The sequence below is a fragment of the Salvia miltiorrhiza genome, chromosome 4 (assembly GCF_028751815.1).
Source record: "Salvia miltiorrhiza cultivar Shanhuang (shh) chromosome 4, IMPLAD_Smil_shh, whole genome shotgun sequence".
NCBI lineage: Eukaryota > Viridiplantae > Streptophyta > Magnoliopsida > Lamiales > Lamiaceae > Salvia > Salvia miltiorrhiza.
This window is the reverse complement of record NC_080390.1, coordinates 51637259-51657094: the sequence shown is the minus strand read 5'-3', so window position 1 is coordinate 51657094 and position 19836 is coordinate 51637259. Positions and strand designations below refer to the sequence as shown.

At 37.8% G+C, this 19836-nt stretch overlaps 2 protein-coding genes, 1 long non-coding RNA gene and 1 other non-coding gene across 4 annotated transcripts; 1 reads left to right on the top strand and 3 right to left on the bottom strand.

Moving 5' to 3' along the window:
• The first annotated feature begins 1237 nt into the window (after positions 1-1237).
• LOC131020413 (ABC transporter G family member STR2-like) lies at positions 1238-3843 on the top strand. The gene is made up of 3 exons (XM_057949189.1): positions 1238-1991; positions 2078-2733; positions 2808-3843. Exons 1-3 carry the CDS (start codon positions 1509-1511, stop codon positions 3778-3780), a joined length of 2112 nt encoding a protein of 703 aa, XP_057805172.1. The 5' UTR covers positions 1238-1508; the 3' UTR covers positions 3781-3843.
• Positions 3844-6052: 2209 nt separating this feature from the next.
• TRNAL-CAG (transfer RNA leucine (anticodon CAG)) lies at positions 6053-6132 on the bottom strand. The gene has a single exon. It is a non-coding gene; the product is annotated as a tRNA-Leu (tRNA).
• A 2822-nt stretch (positions 6133-8954) lies between these two features.
• LOC131020412 (protein DMR6-LIKE OXYGENASE 2-like) lies at positions 8955-10284 on the bottom strand. The gene is made up of 3 exons (XM_057949188.1): positions 9845-10284; positions 9455-9776; positions 8955-9366 (listed from the first exon to the last, which is right to left on the bottom strand). Exons 1-3 carry the CDS (start codon positions 10180-10182, stop codon positions 9097-9099), a joined length of 930 nt encoding a protein of 309 aa, XP_057805171.1. The 5' UTR covers positions 10183-10284; the 3' UTR covers positions 8955-9096.
• Positions 10285-12432: 2148 nt separating this feature from the next.
• Positions 12433-14245, bottom strand: LOC131020411 (uncharacterized). Its single transcript, XR_009100686.1, has 3 exons — positions 14048-14245; positions 13919-13971; positions 12433-13672 (listed from the first exon to the last, which is right to left on the bottom strand). It is a non-coding gene; the product is annotated as an uncharacterized LOC131020411 (long non-coding RNA).
• Between the last annotated feature and the right edge of the window lie 5591 nt (positions 14246-19836).

Here is a 19836-nt window from a genome sequence, read left to right as displayed (position 1 = left end):
CTAAAAGAACATTATTAATTCAACCATTACATATATAAAGATATACGAAACGCATCTAGATCTATAGTACATTGTTAGGATGTGGAGAATTACTACATATGAAAACAATAAAATACATAAGATAAAATATGGAGAAAATTTGTAGAATTTATGGAGTTGAAACACATCAAATAAAATATGAAAGAAATTTGTGGCAAATCTAGGTTTTGTTTATTTGTAATTCTTTTTTACTATTTTCTCATTACAATAAAAATTTCACTAGTGACATGAGGCTTGATAGCTATTATGTGTATCATTAAAATTAGTGATATTTGATAATGTAGTTAATCACTAATAGTTACACTTTCAAACGCCATTAATTAATTTTAAAGACACGAATATTAGCTATCAAGCCTCATGAGTCATGTCACTAATAGAAACTTTTTTTGCAGTGTTTGATAATTTCGGAAAAAAAAAATTGAATGAAAATGTGTTAGTAAGGATAAGGAAGTCATCTTAACATTAAAAGACTATTTTTTTTTTCTTCATATTTTTATCCTCGTAGATAATATTTTCTATTAACTCATTTTTTTGGGTATATTAATTTGTCTCTTGTACATAAAGTGTGCACGCCAGGGTTTTATAGGACCCCAAACATTATCACATTGTCATTAGACAGCAACTAAATCCACCAATCATAGGGTTACATGATGCCATAGTTACGTTGACGATCTAAAACAATATAAATAAGGTCGAGCTTATGCGACTCTCAGATAGATATAATGTATGGTGTTAAAATCAAATTTGTACCACCTATCTCAGACTCAAGAAACTATACCTTTTGGCGAAATTATTATAGAAATAAGTAAAATTCCCACGACCTAAAGAAAGAATATCAAGTCCGAGAGACACCAAATGTTACTCACATGACTTGATATTCTCTTGAAAAAATAGCAAAGTGATTCTACAAGGTTCATAGTTTCTGAAACATGTCAGATCAAAGACTTTGTTAAAGCAACTATATATCTGCCTCACATTGCATTTAAAAATTATAAGTTACATAAACGTTAAGTAGTTTATATATGCATTCCTCATTATCCATTTCAAGATCCTCTTCAGCCTCCTACATTAAAAATAGAAATAATAATGAAACAATTATAGAAGCAGAGGCGTATGTGGTTGGAATAAATTATAGTGAAGATTGTGAATAAAGAATACATCGGAAGTCCCAACAATATGCTTTAAGTGTGAGTTATCACACACTAATTGATGACGATAAAATTGGAATAAAGGGAGCTGCTTCTCGATTGAAACAATGATGCATAATCTGTCAGGTAGCAGCAATGCTTTAATATTTGAGATGGCGAGGAAAGGAAGAGCAGTTTCGGCAATGACAAGCAGCATAAATCCAAGCAATAAAGCAGTTATGGACGACAACATCACAATGCAGCAAGAGGTTGCTTAGGAAATACCTCCTCCCCTTCCTTTTATACTCCCGCTGCATGGGATAAAATCTGCATTCATTCCCGATGAAGAACGGAGACGGCCGTCGTCCCGACATGGTGATCGACATCGGGAAGCCGGTGAAGCTCACGGGGGGCCTCGAGTTCTCCGCCCTCACCTACACGGTCATCAAGAAGGCCAAGGATCTCAACGGCCGGTGGCAGAAGAAGGAGGTCGATTTGCTGCACCACATCACTGGCTACGCCCCAAAAGGCTGCATCACCGCCGTCATGGGCCCCAGCGGCGCCGGCAAGTCCACCTTCCTCGACGCTCTCGCCGGCAGAATCGCCAGCGGGAGCTTGATGGGGAGGGTGTCCTTGGACGGCGCCGACGTCAGCCCTAGCTTGATCAAGCGCACCTCCGCTTACATCATGCAGGAAGATCGCCTCTTTCCCATGCTCACCGTTTACGAGACGCTCATGTTCGCCGCCGATTTCCGCCTCGGCTCCATTTCCAGAGACGACAAGAGGCAGCGCGTCGAGAATTTGATCCAACAGCTCGGTTTATCCGTAATACTCATTATATTAATCATCAATTCTAATTTTAATTAATTAATCGGAATGGATCAATAATTTGATTAATCTGTGGTGTGCAGTCTTCGAGGAATACCTACATCGGCGACGAAGGGACGAGGGGGGTCTCCGGCGGGGAGCGACGGCGCGTGTCGATCGGAGTGGACATCATCCACGGACCGTCCCTGCTGTTCCTGGACGAGCCGACTTCGGGGCTGGACTCGACGAGCGCGCACAGCGTGATCGAGAAGGTGCTGGACATAGCTCGATCGGGAAGCACCGTGATTCTCACGATTCACCAGCCGTCGTCGCGGATTCAGCTGTTGTTGGACCACATGATCATCCTGGCTCGAGGCCAGCTGGTGTACCAGGGCCCGCCTAAAGATGTGGCGCTCCATCTCCACCGCATGAGCCGTCAGCTGCCCAAGGGCGAAAACGCCATCGAGTACTTCATCGATGTGGTGCAGGAGTATGACCAATCTGCCTTTGGAGTCGAGGCCATGGCGGAGTTCGCTCTCACCGGAGTTAAGCCGCCGCCACTGGCCGAGGACCACGCGCCGCCGCCCCTTGAGGGTCACGGAAAAAGGACTAACAAACGCCTTCCTTTGCAGACAGGAACTAAAGATAGTTTTGACCACAGTGTGAGAAGCCCATGGAATAATACGTCCAGATCATGGAGTACTAGCCAATCAATGATCTATACACCCACAAGAAATTATACAGATAGAAATCGAGCCAGGTAATTAAATCTTTTTGATGCGTAACTTCAAATCAAATACTTGCAAGATTTGGTAATTAATATTGATGGAGCAGCGCATCTCCCGGCGGATACTACACGAGCTCGAGCGACATCGTGCGCGGCACACCAACGCCGCACAGCAGCGACTACACCGTGAACGAAGACGACTACATAACTCACAGCAGCATCCACGGCGAGGGCGGCGGGGGCTACTACCTCGGCCCCAAGTTCGCGAACTCGTTCATCCCGGAGATGTGGATACTGATGCGGCGCAACTTCACCAGCATCCGGCGCACGCCGGAGCTGTTCCTCTCCCGGCTGGTGGTCCTGACGGTGATGGGGATCATGATGGGCACCATGTTCTTGAAACCGAAGGACGACCCGCAGGGGATCACCAACCGCCTCAGCTTCTTCATCTTCACCGTCTGCCTCTTCTTCTTCTCCTCCAACGACGCCGTCCCGGCCTTCATCCAGGAGCGCTTCATCTTCGTGCGGGAGACCTCCCACAACGCGTACCGCGCCTCCTCCTACACCCTGGCGGGGCTCATCACCTACCTCCCCTTCCTGGCCCTGCAGGCCGCCGTCTACGCCGCCATCGTGTGGTTCCCGCTCCAGCTCCAAGGCCAGTTCGCCTACTTCCTCCTCGTGCTCTACATGTCGCTGCTCTCCACCAACTCCTTCGTGGTGTTCGTGAGCTCCGTGGTGCCCAACTACATCCTGGGATACGCGGCCGTGATCGCCTTCACGGCGCTCTTCTTCCTCTTCTGCGGCTACTTCCTGGACAGCAAGGACATCCCGGGATACTGGAAGTGGATGCACTACGTCTCCACCATGACTTACCCCTACGAGGGACTCATCATGAACGAATACCGGACCTCCGATAAGTTCGGCGGGATTTCCGGCGATACCATCTTGAAATCGCTGGGGATTGATATCGGCAACAATTTGAAGTGGCAGAAGCTGTATTGGATGGCGGGCTGGGCTGTTGTTTATAGGCTGCTTTTCTATATTGTTTTGCGTTTCTTTTCTAAGAACCAAAGATCTTAACACACTGGATCCACTAGATGTTAGTTTCGTTCATCATCTTCAAACATACATGTATTCTTAAATTTGGGGATCAATTTATAAATTCTCATTTGTATAACCAAATTATTATTTTCATACTTTTTTAATTACTAGCAGAATGAACGTACGTTATTTTATTTGATAATCTATTATTATAGAATAGATATTCATTACTTTTATTAGATAATTTATCGAATGAATATATTTATGTATAAGCCTTATCAATAGCTATAGATATATATCACATAGATTAAGTGTAATATATAATGCATTAATATATTTTTATAAATACATAATATATAAAATAACCTTAAAATAAAATATATAATAGAGATAAAATAACAAATTGTGCTTTATGATGCCTTATGCTCTTTTTCTATTAGTATAGTATAGATTCAATGGGTTTTTTTTGAAACGGAAAATTAGTGAATGGTTTTAGACTTTCAGTTATAAATTACAACTATTTTGGGTCTAGGACTCTAGCTGACTACATTCGTATATACTCCTTGTTTGTATTATGAGCTGATTCTTGAATGGCTACTATTGAAGATTTTTTTTTTTTTTTCCGATATTGGACTATTAATTTTGATATTATAATTGAGTAATATATAAAAACACATGATGGAAAACTATATATCCGAGCTTTAAAATATGTGGTTTATTGATATGTCTGCATTTTAATTAGATTTGAAATTAATTTTCTTTTTCAAGAGATCAGAACATTAATTTCATTTTATATCAATTTGTACATTAACTTCAAAAAATTTAAAATTTAAAAGTTTAAAATATATTTTAGAGTTAATATAAAACTAAAATAAAAAATATCTACTAAAATAAACTTAAAAATTAACCATTTTTTGATAAGAAGACAATTTTGCCCCTACCATTAATTTTTCAATACACTCCCCTTCTCTCTCTCTGTTATCTCTTAGGCGGAAGGTGTGCCCCGTCATTGCACCGCGTTCTTTACCACGACGTTCGGATCCACCATGATCATGATTTTCCAACTATTTGTTGCCCCCATTGTCGAAAAAATAGTCTTTTTTTAATGGGCAAATCTGCATTGATGAGAATCGGATATTGATCATGGAGAATAGAGATGATGATGTGGTGACGAAGAAGACTATGGTGGAAGTGTTGCTCGATTTGTAGGGAAATTGTTGTGGATTTAATTAAATATTTGAGATTGTGTGTGTCAAATTGTTGTGGAGACGAGTTTGTATGACTAATGTCCTTGAATTTTCAACCAGGCCAGTTTGATGAATTCACAACTAAATCACTAGTGTTGGTTGTGAATTCAAGTTTTGAAGCTTGAATTCACAATTAGTTGTCTTAATTAGTTGTGAATTCAAGTTTTAAAACTAAAATTCACAACTCGAATATAGATTGATTGTGATATTTGTAAAAATCATGAGTGTGTTGGTAATTTCAGCAAAAGCATAAGTTAGCTGTGAAATTATTTTTGTTTAAATTGAGAGTTTTATAATTTTTGTATTGTTAATATTTTTGAATTCACAACTCGAATAGGTTGATTGTGAATTCGTCTTAAAACTATAATTCATAACTATGAATAGTCTTGGTTGTAAATTCGAGTTTTAAAACTAGAATGCACGACTTGAAATATTTTTGGTTGTGAATTTGAGTTTTTAAAGTTATAATTCACAATTCAAAATAGTTATGGTTGTGAATTCGAGTTTTAAAGTTTTGGTTGTGAATTCGAGTTTTAAAATTAGAATTCACGACTTGGAATAGTCTTTTATGAATTCAAGTTTTAAAGTTATAATTCACAACTAATAATAGTTTTGATTGTGAATTCGACTTTTAAAGCTAGTATTCACAACTATAAATAAATTGGCTGTAAATTTGAGTTTTAAAGTTAGAATTCACAACTATGAATAGTTTTAGTTGTGAAATGGTAAGTGTAGTTAATTTTTAAGATTTTTATTTTAATGGATAGTTTTTATTTTTGTTATTTCAGTATTCTTTTTCAAGATAGAAAATAAATATGTACATTAATTTTATTTTATATCAAATAGTAAATTAACTTCAAAATTTTAAAAGAAAATAAATCAGTACATTAATTTCATTTTAGATCAATTAGTAAATTAACTTCAAAAACTTAAAAAAAAATTGAAGCGTCAAAATTTTAAAATTTAAATTGTGAAGAGCATTTTCAAGAGAGAAAATAAATAAATACATTAATTTTATTTTAGATCAATTAGTAAATTAACTTCAAAAATTTTAAAATTTAAATTGTCAAGAGTGGGATTTGAACCCACGCCCTTTCGGACCAGTACCTGAAACTGGCGCCTTAGACCACTCGGCCATCTTGACTTAATTGTTTAATTTGGCGAACATATATTATTATATAGGTGTCATATCCCACAAAAGAATAAAATGTTTCTTTAAATTTGGCGAACATATATTATTATATCAGTACCTTAAACGTTTTTTTGTGTTGATGAAAGTTTCTTATTTTAACCCTCTACATATTCCCATTTTTACTCAATGAGCTTCATTAAATGAATGAAAGAATAAAATGACCTTTAATTTTTATAATTAATGACAATATAAGTCTTAAGTTATTAGAATTATAAAATAAATGTATAAAACAAAAACAAAACTGTTCAACACAGTGATAAACACGAATGGTGCTCAATTTTATGTGTATCGTTGTGTCCCATGCATATATTTATTATTTTTAAAATATTTTTTTATAAAAATAAAATTTATTATTATACTATGAATTATATTTAATTTTTATTTAAAGAAATTAATTTTTTTTAAGTACATACCATGACTTTGAATTTATCAACCTATTACTATTAACTAATGAAAGTGAAATTAAGTGATACAAAAATAATTATATACCCTAAATTGATGGAATAAACTTTAGTTGATAATCACAAAATTAAACTAAAGCATACAAAATTGAAATTGAAGAAAAAATATATTAGAAATTAAACAAAATTGAAAGTGGGATACAGTGAGACATAACGTGTGGTACACTGAAAGTGTATCTCATTCCGTATGTATGCGGCATAATGTTCTCTAATAAATATAATGAACATATATAGCTCATATTAGATTATATGCCGTAGAAAAGCTTGCACCTATAATCTATTAAAATTATCCAAGCTTCACAATCGAGTCGGGCTTCAATTCTTTTAAAAATAAGGGTTAATTGCAGTTTATGGCCCGAACTTTTGAGTCATTTGTAAATATGGCTCGAACTTTAAAAAATACAGAAAAATAGCGTGAACTTTGAATTCATTTGTAAAAATGACCCGAACTTTAAAATGGCATAAACTTTGTAATCATTTGTAAAAATGGCCTGAACTTTAAAGTCATTTGTAAAAATGACATGAACTTTAAAAAAATCCAAAAAATGACATGAACTTTGAAGTCATTTGTAAAAATAACACGAATTTTAGAAAAAATACAAAAATAATTTGAATTTTGAAAATTTGTAAAAATGTTCTGAACTTAAAAAAAATACAAAAAATAATTTGAATTAGGAAGATTTGTAAAAATGACCCGAATTTTAAAAAATCTAAAATGGCTCGATCTTTCATAAATACAAAATCTAAAATGACCTGAAAAGTATGTGAAAATTCTCTGTCTGTGCGTAATATGAATTTTATGTACTCGAAGTTTAAAAAATCCGTGTTGTCAATAATATTTTATGAGAGAAAACTTATTTGTACGAATTATTATGATAAGAGAATTAATTATCATACTTTATTATAAATATTCCAAGTAAATTTATAATTTTCATGTCAATGTCGGATTTTCCACATTGTCATAATTCGATTCCGAAAGTGTAAGTTCATGCCATTTTTTATACATTTGATAAAAAATGAGTTATTTTTTGTATTAATAAAGTTCGTGCCGTTTTTACAAATGACTTCAAAGTTCATGCCATTTTTTTGTATTTTTTAAAATTAATGTCATTTTTACAAATGACTCCAAAGTTCGGGCTATTTTTACAAATGATTTCAAAGTTCAGGCTATTTTTTTGTATTTTTCAAAGTTCAGATCATTTTTGTAAATGATTTTAAAGTTTAGGCTATTTTTTTTATATTTTTAAAGTTCGGGCCATATTTACAAATGACTCCAAAGTTCGGGCCATAAACTACAATTAACCCTAAAACTAATTAAAGTCTCCACAAGCATTTTAAAGAAACAGAATAAAGAATAGATAATATTATTTCTTATAATAAGATGTTTTTAGAGAGTATATAGAACTAAATAATATATGGGGATATTTTGAAGCTATATACATACGTTATATTGAAAATGCTATTTTTTTTTTTGTGAGAATGAGAATTGATAATAAATAAATCAAATTTTCTTTTTGAGTTGAACGAATGAAAAAATAGGGATGGTTGTTCATAATTAAAAATATCAAACATTTAAATAGAGAATCAAAGGAGATAAATTATAGATATAAACAAATAAAATTAAACACGATGTCACAATGGACATAATTGATTATGGAAAGCGAAACACGAGATGTAACATGATTAAAATATATATATATATATATATATTTTCAAAATGTTTGTTATCATGCATGTATTGTTATCATATGTGTATTTTTTTTAGTAGTGACTTGCCACATTCCCGTCTTCATGGCTCTATATCCCAACCTCCTCTCTTGATTCTATTCCCTGAGGACATTGGGAGGAAGATCCAATTTTGTCAAAATAAATATAAATTGTTGGTATGGATAATTAATTTATTCTAACAAATATATACTCCCTCCGTCCACCAATTCAAGGCCTACTTGCCTTTTTAGTCCGTCCACAAAAACAAGGCCTACCTATTTTCGGTAAGTTTTTATTCATTATTTAATCAAAAAAGTCAAAGATTCTTTACAAAAAAGTGGAACCATTTCTCCACTCAACTAATAAAAATACCCTTTTTCTTAAAAAGTGAGATCCTTTCTCCACTCAACTAATAAAAATACACTTTTTTCTTAAAACCCGTGTTTTTTCATATAGGTCTTTAATTGGTGGACGGATGGAGTATTGACTAAATAAATTTTGGACAAAACGCTAACGAATCTTGTAACTGTAGGTAGGACGGCTGAATATGTATTTTAAATTTCTGAATGTCAACTTAAGTAGGTCACATAAATTTGAACAAACAAATTAACAAACATCACAAACACTCACTAGATTTGTTTTTAACTGATCATTCCCAATCAAAATAGGAGAAAAGATAAGATAAGTATATCCATTGTAGTAACAAACAATGATAGCATACCCAACACACAAGAGACAAAGCAAGTAATTATTGAGAAATGGCGTAGTGAGAGATGGTGATGGCATCTTGAGGCCTGGCAGGCGGATGAGTCTTGTTCCTCATCCTCATCGCCTGATACTCCTTGTACGCGAATCCCCTGTACTTGGCCGCCTCCCCGATCTCCGCCGTGAACTGCGGCAGCGGCGCCACCCACTTATCCCCCTCGATCGTGTAGAAAAACGCAATCGAGTGCCGCCGCCTCTCTCCAACTCGCACAACTCTGTGTGTAGCACTCTTGAACTTCTTGTTGCTCAACACCTATGTATATGTATACACCAACACATAATTTATTTCTTTATTTTTAAAAAAAAGAAAAAAAGAAAAAAAAAACACACGATTGATTTACCTGAACGACGTCGCCTAAGTTGACGACGATGTTGCCCTGAGCAGGAACAACCGGGATCCAGTCCCCATCTTTCTTCACTTCCAGCCCTCCCACTTCATCCTGGATCACGAAAGTGACGACATTTCCATCTTCGTGCTCGAGCAGGCCGTTGTTTCCATCCTCCGACGCCGGAAAGTAGCGCAGTGCCACCATGAAATCCCAGCTCCGGTCGCGATTGTATTCCTTGAGGAAATCGGCCGGCAAACCCAGGCAATCGTTCACGATTTGCTCTATAAGCTGTCCGATCTGCCTGAGTTGCAGGAACAGCTCCTCCGCAACATCCCTGCGGCATCAATCAAATTAAGCGCAATGTGTATTAATTGAGCTTCTCGGATTGGCGTTGGAGGTAACCTGAAATGAGGAGGCAAGACGTTGAAGCCGGATTGGGGCTGGAACATCAAGAGGTACTCGTTTTTATCGGGCGAATGGGCGGGCTGCTTGCTGTAACCGGCGGGGAGAGGCGCGGCCGATGCGGGGCTGTATTTGAGCTTCTCTTGGTCGGAGAGGGCGAAGAAGGTTCTAGAGAGTTGGATGGCTTGGTCGATGAGGTGGAGGGGTACGCCGTGGTTTGTGATCTGGAAGAAGCCGTAGTCGGAGCACGCCTCTTTGATCACGTCTTTGGCCTTTTCCTTGCCATGGTCGTCGCCGTTTTTCAAGAAAGGAGAAATATCTACTGTTGGAATAGCCATCTCTCTTCTGCTTATGTGATGCACCAGATTGGATCAAGGAGATGTCTTATGCTCTGCTTCTTGTATTTTTATATTTCGTAATGTCCGTTTAAATTACAACTAGTGTGTAACCCGTCGAAATTCGACGGGGAGCCACTTTATGTTGTAATTATTATTGTACATTTTTTTTATTACAACATATAAATAAATTTTCTATAAATTATTTAAAATTTTAATTTTAATTTATCAAAATAAATTGCTAGTATAGATCAAGCCTTTTGGCTAGTTATAGTTCTTATTGAGAGTTAAAATAGATTGTCTTTTTATACATTATTTGATGAAATTTCATAAAAAGTTGATGTAAGCTTGACGATTTTAAAAAATAATAAGAAAAAGATTTAGGTCTATTTGACATAATATATGATGAAGAATTGACACATCGTATTTTTTTGTTAATTATATATAAAAAAATTACTAATTTTCAGGAGTGTAATTTTTATAAATTGATAGACAAAATTTAAGACCATGTCTTATATATGAATATCATCTCATCGGAACCTTACTGTCACGACCGGACCTAATTATGGATAATTAAGCCGGGGAACCCGTGACTAATGGAGGGAGATTAGAAGCGGGGTAGAAAGGGGGATAATCAAACAAGGAAGGATCGCATTTCATTATTGTTAACAAAAGGGATATTTATAATATAACGGAGGTTTAGTCATATAGACTCAAATAACTAGTAAGTTCGGATAACTCCGACTTAGCCAAAATAACATAAAACTTCTGAGTACGCAGCGGAATAAGGTTCTGAATACATGTATGAAGACATGTATCCCTAGAGTTCATTAATACATAATAAGACAAAAGAAACCCGCTCGTCACTTCATCACCATCGGCAACTGCTCAACCTGCACATTTAGAAATATATGCAGGGCTTGAGTACAAAAGTACTCAGTGGGCACGTATGCCTAAGTATAAAAATACATGCTTCAAAACTGTAAATTGTCATGCCATCATAAACAGTACAACAAGGGAGTTTTTCGCTAAAAAGGCCCAAGCTTACTAAATTCATTTGTGATTCTTAAAGTTCGTCTGCAGACTAAGTTCTCTTGTAATCTATCATATCTGGAACTGTGTGCCGGAGAGGTGGCCACCTCTCACGGTCACTTGACCGGCCAACCCGCTAGATGACTCACGGTCACTGGTGTACACTAGCCCTGGCAGGATAGCTATCAACTGCTCAAGACCCGAATTCGATTACATAACTGGCAAAGCCACATCAGATAGATATCATACTAAAATTTAAACATTTTATGGCAAGACAATATTTGAAATAACTTCAATTAATTTAGTCATGAAATAACTTGCTTAAACGTAACATTTAAACTCATTTGATATATATGAAAGTAATGCCCACCTGATAGCAAAGCTTTACTACAGATTAATGACTCCTTGACGAGCTCTTATTCTTGCTCTCGACCTTTAATCCGAGAAAATAACGTAAGACTTTAAATCGAGGAAAAATTCTCAATTAAATGAGAATGCGTAATTTAACTATGCATGAATCTCGTATGCATGAACTATTATTCTGAGATAATAATCAGGGAATTCTCTATTGTTAATCCAGATTATCGGATTTAAACAAAAGCTAAGTCTCGTATCATGAAGCCGGATAATTAACAAAAATTAATCCGTTCTCTTCGAGGTGTTCTAATCCGTCAATTAAATAAACCCCGCTCCTCGTAGTTAAAAGAAAATAAATAAATACTTCAGCTTATTCGCTTTATAACCTCATAATTAATCGGCTTAATAAATAGGAATAAGTAATGTTATAAGATTAAATAATTAAAAGGCTCAACATAAGGCAGCCTAATAATTAATTAAGTAAAAATGGGCTTGAATAATTAACATGAGAGGCCCAATTGAAAATATTAATCGGCTCAAGTAATTAAATAAATCTTGGCCCAATAAATAAATAATTAACAATTGGGCTAAGTTTAAATCAAGTATGCAAGGCCGAACTGCAATTAAATAAATAAGGTCCAACTGAAATAATCGTTCAACCCATTCTACTCTATTAAAATCGGCCCAAATGAAACAATAACCGGCCCAACAATATACATATGGAATTTGGAAATAGAAGTCTATTAATAATAATATCTCAGCCCAATTCTTATAGAATAATTAAAGCCCATCCTTTTAAAATAATTCGGCCCAAAAACAATTACTATAGGAGCCCAAAATTAAACAAAACAGGAGCCCAATTCATACAAAAATGCAGTTGGGTTTTAAATAAAAGAATCGGCCCAGAGAGTTATATAATTCGGCCCAAAGTAAAATAAATCAAAGCCCAATTTTCGGCCCAATTACAATTAAAAGGGAAAAGCCCAAATTAAATAAATAACAAAGGCCCATTAAACTAAAGCCCAAGAGCCCAACTCTCATCTCCCTCAAAATCGATCTCTCTCCCTATAGTCTCAAAATCGGCTCCCTCTCTCTTTTCTCTCTCTCGTTCTCAGCCTCCAGCCGGCTCCGGCGCCTTCTCGTCGCCGGCGCGAGCCCCTGCTCTCCCAAATCGGAAATCACCGCCGCCTCCCTGAACTTTCGATGAGCGGCGGTCGTTTCTTCTCCCAAATCGGCTCAACAGTCAACACAACTCTTTTTTTTCTTTCCTCAAAATCGGAACATCTCTCTCTCTCGATCTGTTTTCGGCGAGGGGTCCAGCGCCGCCGCCGCTGATCACCACGCTGAGCCTCCGTTTGTCTGGACGTCCGCCGCCTCCGCAGCTCCGCCGCGAACGGCCCCGGCGAGGTTGATGCCTCTATTCCCCTATCTCGATCTTCCTCACGCACAGATTCGCGGTCGACCTTAGTTTCCTCTCTATTGAGTGAAACCGTCTCCGCCGCTGCTCTGAAATTCCGGCGACGCCGCCGCCTTCAACGGCTCTGCCCTCTTTCCTCTAGTAACATCAAGTGGAACTCAAATCAGGGCCAAAATCTCCTCGCTTTCTCGGTCTCAACGAAGACACACAATTGGGGAGGAAAGTCGAGCCCCGGTTTCTCCGTCCGAATCGCGGGTCTCCGCCCTTGTTCGACGCCGTCGCGTCCGCCTTGGCCAGAGATCGCCGCGCCGCTGAAATCTGTCCTCTGCTCAAGAACCGGGCTCAACCTCATTCTGTCCCTTCTTCTTGGTTCAGGCAAGTCGCCTCTGTAACTTTGGTCAAAGTTGACGCCGCCCTTCGCCCAAAGGTCTCCGCAAATTCCCGTCGTCACCGGGTTCTTTCCCGATCTCGTCTGGCGAGCAGCAGAGCTCTGCCACTGTGGCCGGGGTCTCCTCCGCCGTACTGTGTTGTCGTCGGAGCTCCTTTGTCTCAACGAACAGGCAGTCAGCCTCCGACTGATTCCGAAGTTCTCATCGACGAAGGTTGGTCCCCATCTCTTGGTATAAATGCAAAAGTAGTAAGCTATGGTTCTTTCTTTCTAGTTCGGTTAACTGATTCTCTTGGTTCCTATTTACCGATTATACAATAGATTAATGGCGTGTGGCTTTGGGACTGCATCGAAAAAGTTCTCACGCATGTATCTTATGAAAAGAATACATATACATATACATATTGATTTCTGCCTAACGATCATATGAGTTTGCTAAGTCTCCTTATGAAAATATATACTCGTTGTATGCTTAGTATCATTTAATCGATCATGCTTGTTGGATGAAAAACGAATGGATTGAATGAGCTGAGCCTAGTGTTTACCTTGTAAAATGTTATATGTTTGAGGCTGTTTGTTGATTTCAGCAGGAGAAGAACTGAAATAAAGATGGTTCCTTTATCATATGCAGGAGGAATCAAGAACAGGATGGTGAAAACTTAAGACCGGCTTACCTCTTCGAAGTTCCGGTAGAAGCTTTGCAAGCTCTATCTCTTTCCCTCAATTTTCTGGTGTCTAAGGGAGAAACAAAGGGTTGTTGGCTGATATAGATGGGTGGAGGCGTAAAGTGGCTGCCTTGCGTGAATTGGGGGCTGCAGAGGGGAATGTTGCTGCTGTAGCAGCCCTTTTGCACACACGTTTTTTTTTCTTCCTACTCTCTCTTTTCCTTCTTTTCTTTTGATAAAGTAGCTTTTCCTTTTTTTCTTAAAGTAGCAAAAGATTGTAAAAGGTGATAGGTTGCAAAGTGATGTGATTGAATGAAATAAATCTTCTCTGTTGGTAAATCTATATCTGTTATTAATCTCGGGTCTTGCTAAAAAAAAATACATAATACTCTAAAAATTCTCATATTTTGATCGCTGACTTCTCATCTATTAACATCGTGACTCGTAGAATAAATTTAAATTAAATTCGTAGATTTAATTCACTTCACAAGCTGAAATAAATCCACGACTCAAGTGATAAAGTTAAATACATAGAAATGATATTTCTATTACAAATAAAATAATAACTTGACTTCGCTAAGTCAATTATCATTCTGAAATAAATCACTGACTACTCAATAATTCAATCGTGGTCATCTCAGGTAATGACATCTAATTCAGAACTCTGAGCTAAATTAACTGAATATTAATCACTGGATTAAATCAACTGAAAGATGTAAAAATAAATATTGCATTTATTGCTCTTAATCATAAAATAAAATAGCGGCTACTACATACTACCCCTCTTAACAAAAATTTCGTCCCGAAATTTGCATATCATTGCAAAAAGGTTCTGGGTACTCTCTCATCTTGATTTCTGTCAGACTATCTCAATCACCTCATTCATCGTGTCTGATCCTAAAATTCTCCTTACACCTACTTTATCTCAGTAGAGTGGTGATCTATATTTTCTTCCATGCATTGCCTCATAAGGCGCCATATTGATTGTTGCCTGATAACTATTATTGTAGGCAAACTCAATCAACGACATCACTGTTCATCACTTCCACCTTTGCCTTGTACTACTTTTAACGTGTCTTCGAGAGTCTGAATTATTCTCTCAACCATCTATATGTTTGTGGGCAAAAGGTGGTACTGAAATTTAACCTTGTGCCTAATTTCTTCTATAAGTTCATACATAATCTGGATGTAAACTTCGAATCTCAGTCCAAAGTGATTGACACGAGCATATCGTGGAATGCACAATTTCTCAAACATATAATTGACCTAACTTGTCTGATCCGTATGTGATCGGTATTAATATAAAACGAGCTCATTTCGCAAGTCGCTCCACTATTACCCAGATGGCAGCACTCCCTCTTTTCGACTTCGTAAACTAGTCACGACATCTGTTGCAAAGATGGCAGCACTCCCTCTTTTCGACTTCGTAAACTAGTTACGACATCTGTTGCAAAGTGCTCTAACTTCCATTATAAATCTCCAATGGTTGAAATTTTTCATATGGTCTATGGTGCAAGGCCTTCACTCGTTGGCATGCTAGGCATCTCTCAACAAGTGTAGCTATATCTTTCCATCGGAATTCTTCTTTCAAGTCTTTGTACATTTTATACTTCCCGGGTGGCCAGTATATGGCGTGTCATGAGCTTCGCTCATTATCTCATCTCTGAATTGTTCATCGTGTGAACACACACAATCTTTGATCAACATCCACGCATTATCCACGTCTCATGATACGTCTCCTGATCTTATTGCTAAACATATTTTCTCCAAGGTCTCATTCCCATTTTTTTTTTTTTTTTTCGCATTATCAGCTTTCCTATAAAGTTGGGTATTATTACCATCGTGGCAATAATCCCTTCTACAGATTCTAGTGGTTGAACCACTTCTAAATTCATTCTACTAAAATCTTTCATGGGTTCCTCTTTCTGAGTGAGGGGAGATCCCAACTTAAGTTGAGTCTTACGACTCAAGGAGTCGTCTACCTTGTTAGCTTTGCCTGGGTGGTAGTTAATACTACAGTCGCGGTCCTGCGCTAGTTCGAGCCATCTTTACTGTCTCATATTAAGGTCTTCTTGCTAAAAAAAATATCTCGAAAAAGTATTTCAAACTTTTATGGTCTTTACCGCAGTTAATTCTAGTTTATGAGTTGGCTAGTTCAATTCATGTGGTTAATGCTATCGTGATGCGTATGTTGCCACTCTTCCTTCTTGCGTTAACATGCAACTAAGTACTCTCCTTGGACACGTCTGTATAAATCATATATTCTTTGTTAGCTACTGGAACAGCTATGGTTAACTTCTCCTTGAGCTTCTTGAAATCTTTTTTTTTTTTTTTTTTTTTTTTTTCACAGACTCTTGTCCAAAGAAATTTAATTCCCTTCCTGAGTAATAGGGTCATTGGTCTTGCTATTTTGGAAAATCCTTCTATGAATCTCTGATAGCAACTTGCTAGTTCCAAGAAACTTCTTATCTCATTAGGGTTAGTAGGCGATTTCCATTCGCGCACCGCTTGCACTTTCTCAGGGTCCACTTTAATCCCTTCTGATGACACAATATGTCCTAAAAACGTGACTTCGCTGAGCCAAAACTCGCACTTGCTAAATTTGGCATAAAGGCGCTCCGTCCTCAACGTTTCTAGGATAATTTTCAAATGTTCCTCATGGTCTTTCTCTTTTTTTTTTCGAGTAGATCAGGATGTCATCTATGAATACCAAAACAAATTTGTCTAAGTACGGATGGAACACCCGATTCATGAGGTCCATGAACACGGCTAGCGCGTTGGTTAGCCCGAATGGCACAACTACAAATTCGTAGTGGTCATACCTAGTTCGAAACGCCGTCTTAGGTACATCTTCTGGTCGAATCTTTAGCTGGTGATAACCAGACCGCAAATCAATCTTCGAGAACACGCTTGCTCCCTTGAGCTGGTCGAAAAGGTCATCTATCCTTGGTAAAGGATATTTGTTCTTAAGTGTCACTTTGTTCAGTTCTCTATAGTCTATGCACATTCGCAATGTGCCATCCATTTTATTCACGAAAAGTACGGGTGCACCCCAAGGTGATACACTTGGCCTAATGAATCCAAGTTCCAAAAGTTCTTGCAGTTGTATCTTGAGTTCTTCCAACTCTTTAGGAGCCATCCGGTACGGTGCCTTTGAAGTGGGAGCTACCGGGGGCTCCAAATCAATGGTAAACTCAATTGGTCTGTCCGGTGGTGGCCCTGACAGAATCTCTGGAAATACATCTGAAAATTCCCGTACAATTGCTACATCTTCTATGCCCTTCTCAGCTCCAAGTTCTCCGTGTAAATACACGAGGTAGGCTGGGTGTCCCTTCTTCATCATTTTCGTTGCTTGTAGGGCGGAGATGATCATCTTTCTTCTCCCCATACTAATTCCGTGGAAATGTGACGGTTCCCTTCCTGGAGATCGGAATGATATCCGTCTTTCATTACATAGGATGGTGGCGTAATTCTCAGCCAGCCAGTTCCTTCCTAGAATTATGTCCACGTCTCCCATCGGTATAACATACGAGTTGTTCACTCCAACTTGAATAATTTTTATGCTTAGCTCTAAATTCAAGCACACATGTGCTATTATTGTTGTTGTTGCTATCGCTGGTGTGGTTACTGCTCTTGGTATGGTTGGGCAAAGCTTGGATTGCTCAAATGCAGATTCTGAACAGGCGAGTTTAGCCTGAGACCCGCCCTTTGTTGCTTATTCGGGTAACGATTTGTATAATGTTCATTCCAGTTACTATGCAACAACCTTCATTACCAGTACTGGAGAGTTTCCCATGGTTCTTGTTCCACTTTGGGCAGGGTGGAATCCCATACTTGTTATCCCACATCTGTTTTGAGGTGTCATAGCCACGTTCCTGTGACGTCTGCCCCTGCCATGGCCCTTTCCTTATCTTGGCCAGGGTTACTATATCCCATTCTCTTTTTCTTTCTCAAAAGTTTTGAGCCCGAGTTTGTGGAGGTGCAGACGTACGCGCAGTTGCTGGTCTCTCTCCCAGCATTGCTGCCTCAATGCATAACGCTTTGCTAAGCGACTCCACGTAAGACAATCCACCATGGCTTGCCCAAGCCATTCTAATCTCGTGCCTCAGTCCGACACAGAATTCTTTTAACCATCTTTCCATATGTGTCTACTTGCTCTAGCGCATATCTTGACGTATCGCAGAACATCATGCCGTATGGAGTAATTGTTGTTCTTCCTTGCTTCGGATTGTAAAATTCCATTTCTTTCTTTTTGCGATAGCTTTTGGGTGTATACTTGTCATATATTACAGTCTTAAACTATTCCCACGTTAAATTTTCCAACTACTCAATTGTCATTGTCTTCCTCCTTGCTTCCCACCATAAGTCAGCTGAAAGGATACTCAAGTAAGACGTTCCAGATCTGTGCAGCGCAAGAAATTGAAGATGCGCTCACTAGCTTGTACCCAAATCTCAGCCTTTGTTGGATCTCCTATCCTATCGAAGACAGGTGGGTTTCCTCGTAGAAATAGTTATTCTATTCTACGTTTTTGTTGTATGGTTAGTGGCGTTATATTGATCTAGCCATGGTACTGGGCCTTTTTCATTATCTCGTGGAATTCTTCCTCTTCTACTCGGACTCCCTTGTTTTGGTGGCGTACTGATGAGTTGACACGTAGTCATCAATACATACATATGCATATCCTCACTTCTGTAAACCGTTTCTTGATTCTCAAATCTTGCTCACACTCTTCCTCGTGCAAGCATATAAGTAAAATGTGGCGGACTTGACTTGCCGCAAAAGATCGATAAGGTCGCTAAAAAGACATAAGAAAATTGTTTCGATGAGAACTTCTACATTAACATATGGATCTAGATGTATTGATCTATCCAAGTACTACTCATGATGAACTGGCTGTCTAGCAATGCCATCACCAACTAATTTGGTCATGGAACCAGTTTTTTTTTTTTTTTTTTTTACTAATACTAGTTAAACATAATTAAGCCAACATAGGGGCATACAAAAACATCATAACAATCATTGTTTTCTAAAAAAAATAATATCATTCTACCAAATCCATAAGAGATGGTCTAGCTGCATCATGTGATTGACCCTTGGGTCGAGGCATACTTGTTTGATGGATTTAATCTGGTGAATACTTGTTTGTCTTTAGGTCACCGGAAATCTACTAACAACTAACAAACCACAATGATTAAAGTCACAAATGGCAATTACGCAAAGTGAAGTGAATCAACAATTTTGTCAGACGATTGAAAAGAAATGGCCTTAGGGTAGAAATGAATTGACTAAAAGGTCGAAACGAAATGACCTAATAATCTGAACCCGCTTGGCTTTTCAGATGAAAGTTTAAATATATAGGTTTAGAGACCCATATATGACGACTACTGATATTTTGGTCATGTGGACTGGCCAGGTCCGACACAACTACTTCTCAGTCACTCGGAAATACTTTTCCGAACTTGGCAACTCTTGTTCATTGGCTGCAAAAGGTATATTTGGTCTAAAATCACTACTTTCTTCTTAACATCTTGAACATGTCCTTGAGAATATTCTAGAGCTTCTCAAACTTGGAGTCTGCCTCCTAGTTTAATGAAATAAGGTAGGCTCGACCTTACTCAACAATCTTCCTCTACATGATCTTTATGTAGTACTTCTAGTACTTAGTGTTTTCTTCGCATAGTGCTTGAAATGCAACCATATAATTTGAAGTACTATTCCGTGTTATTGCAAAAGACCTTCTGAATCATCACACATTCAATAAGGAAATAGTTTTTGCTCATCTGAGCACCTTTATAGG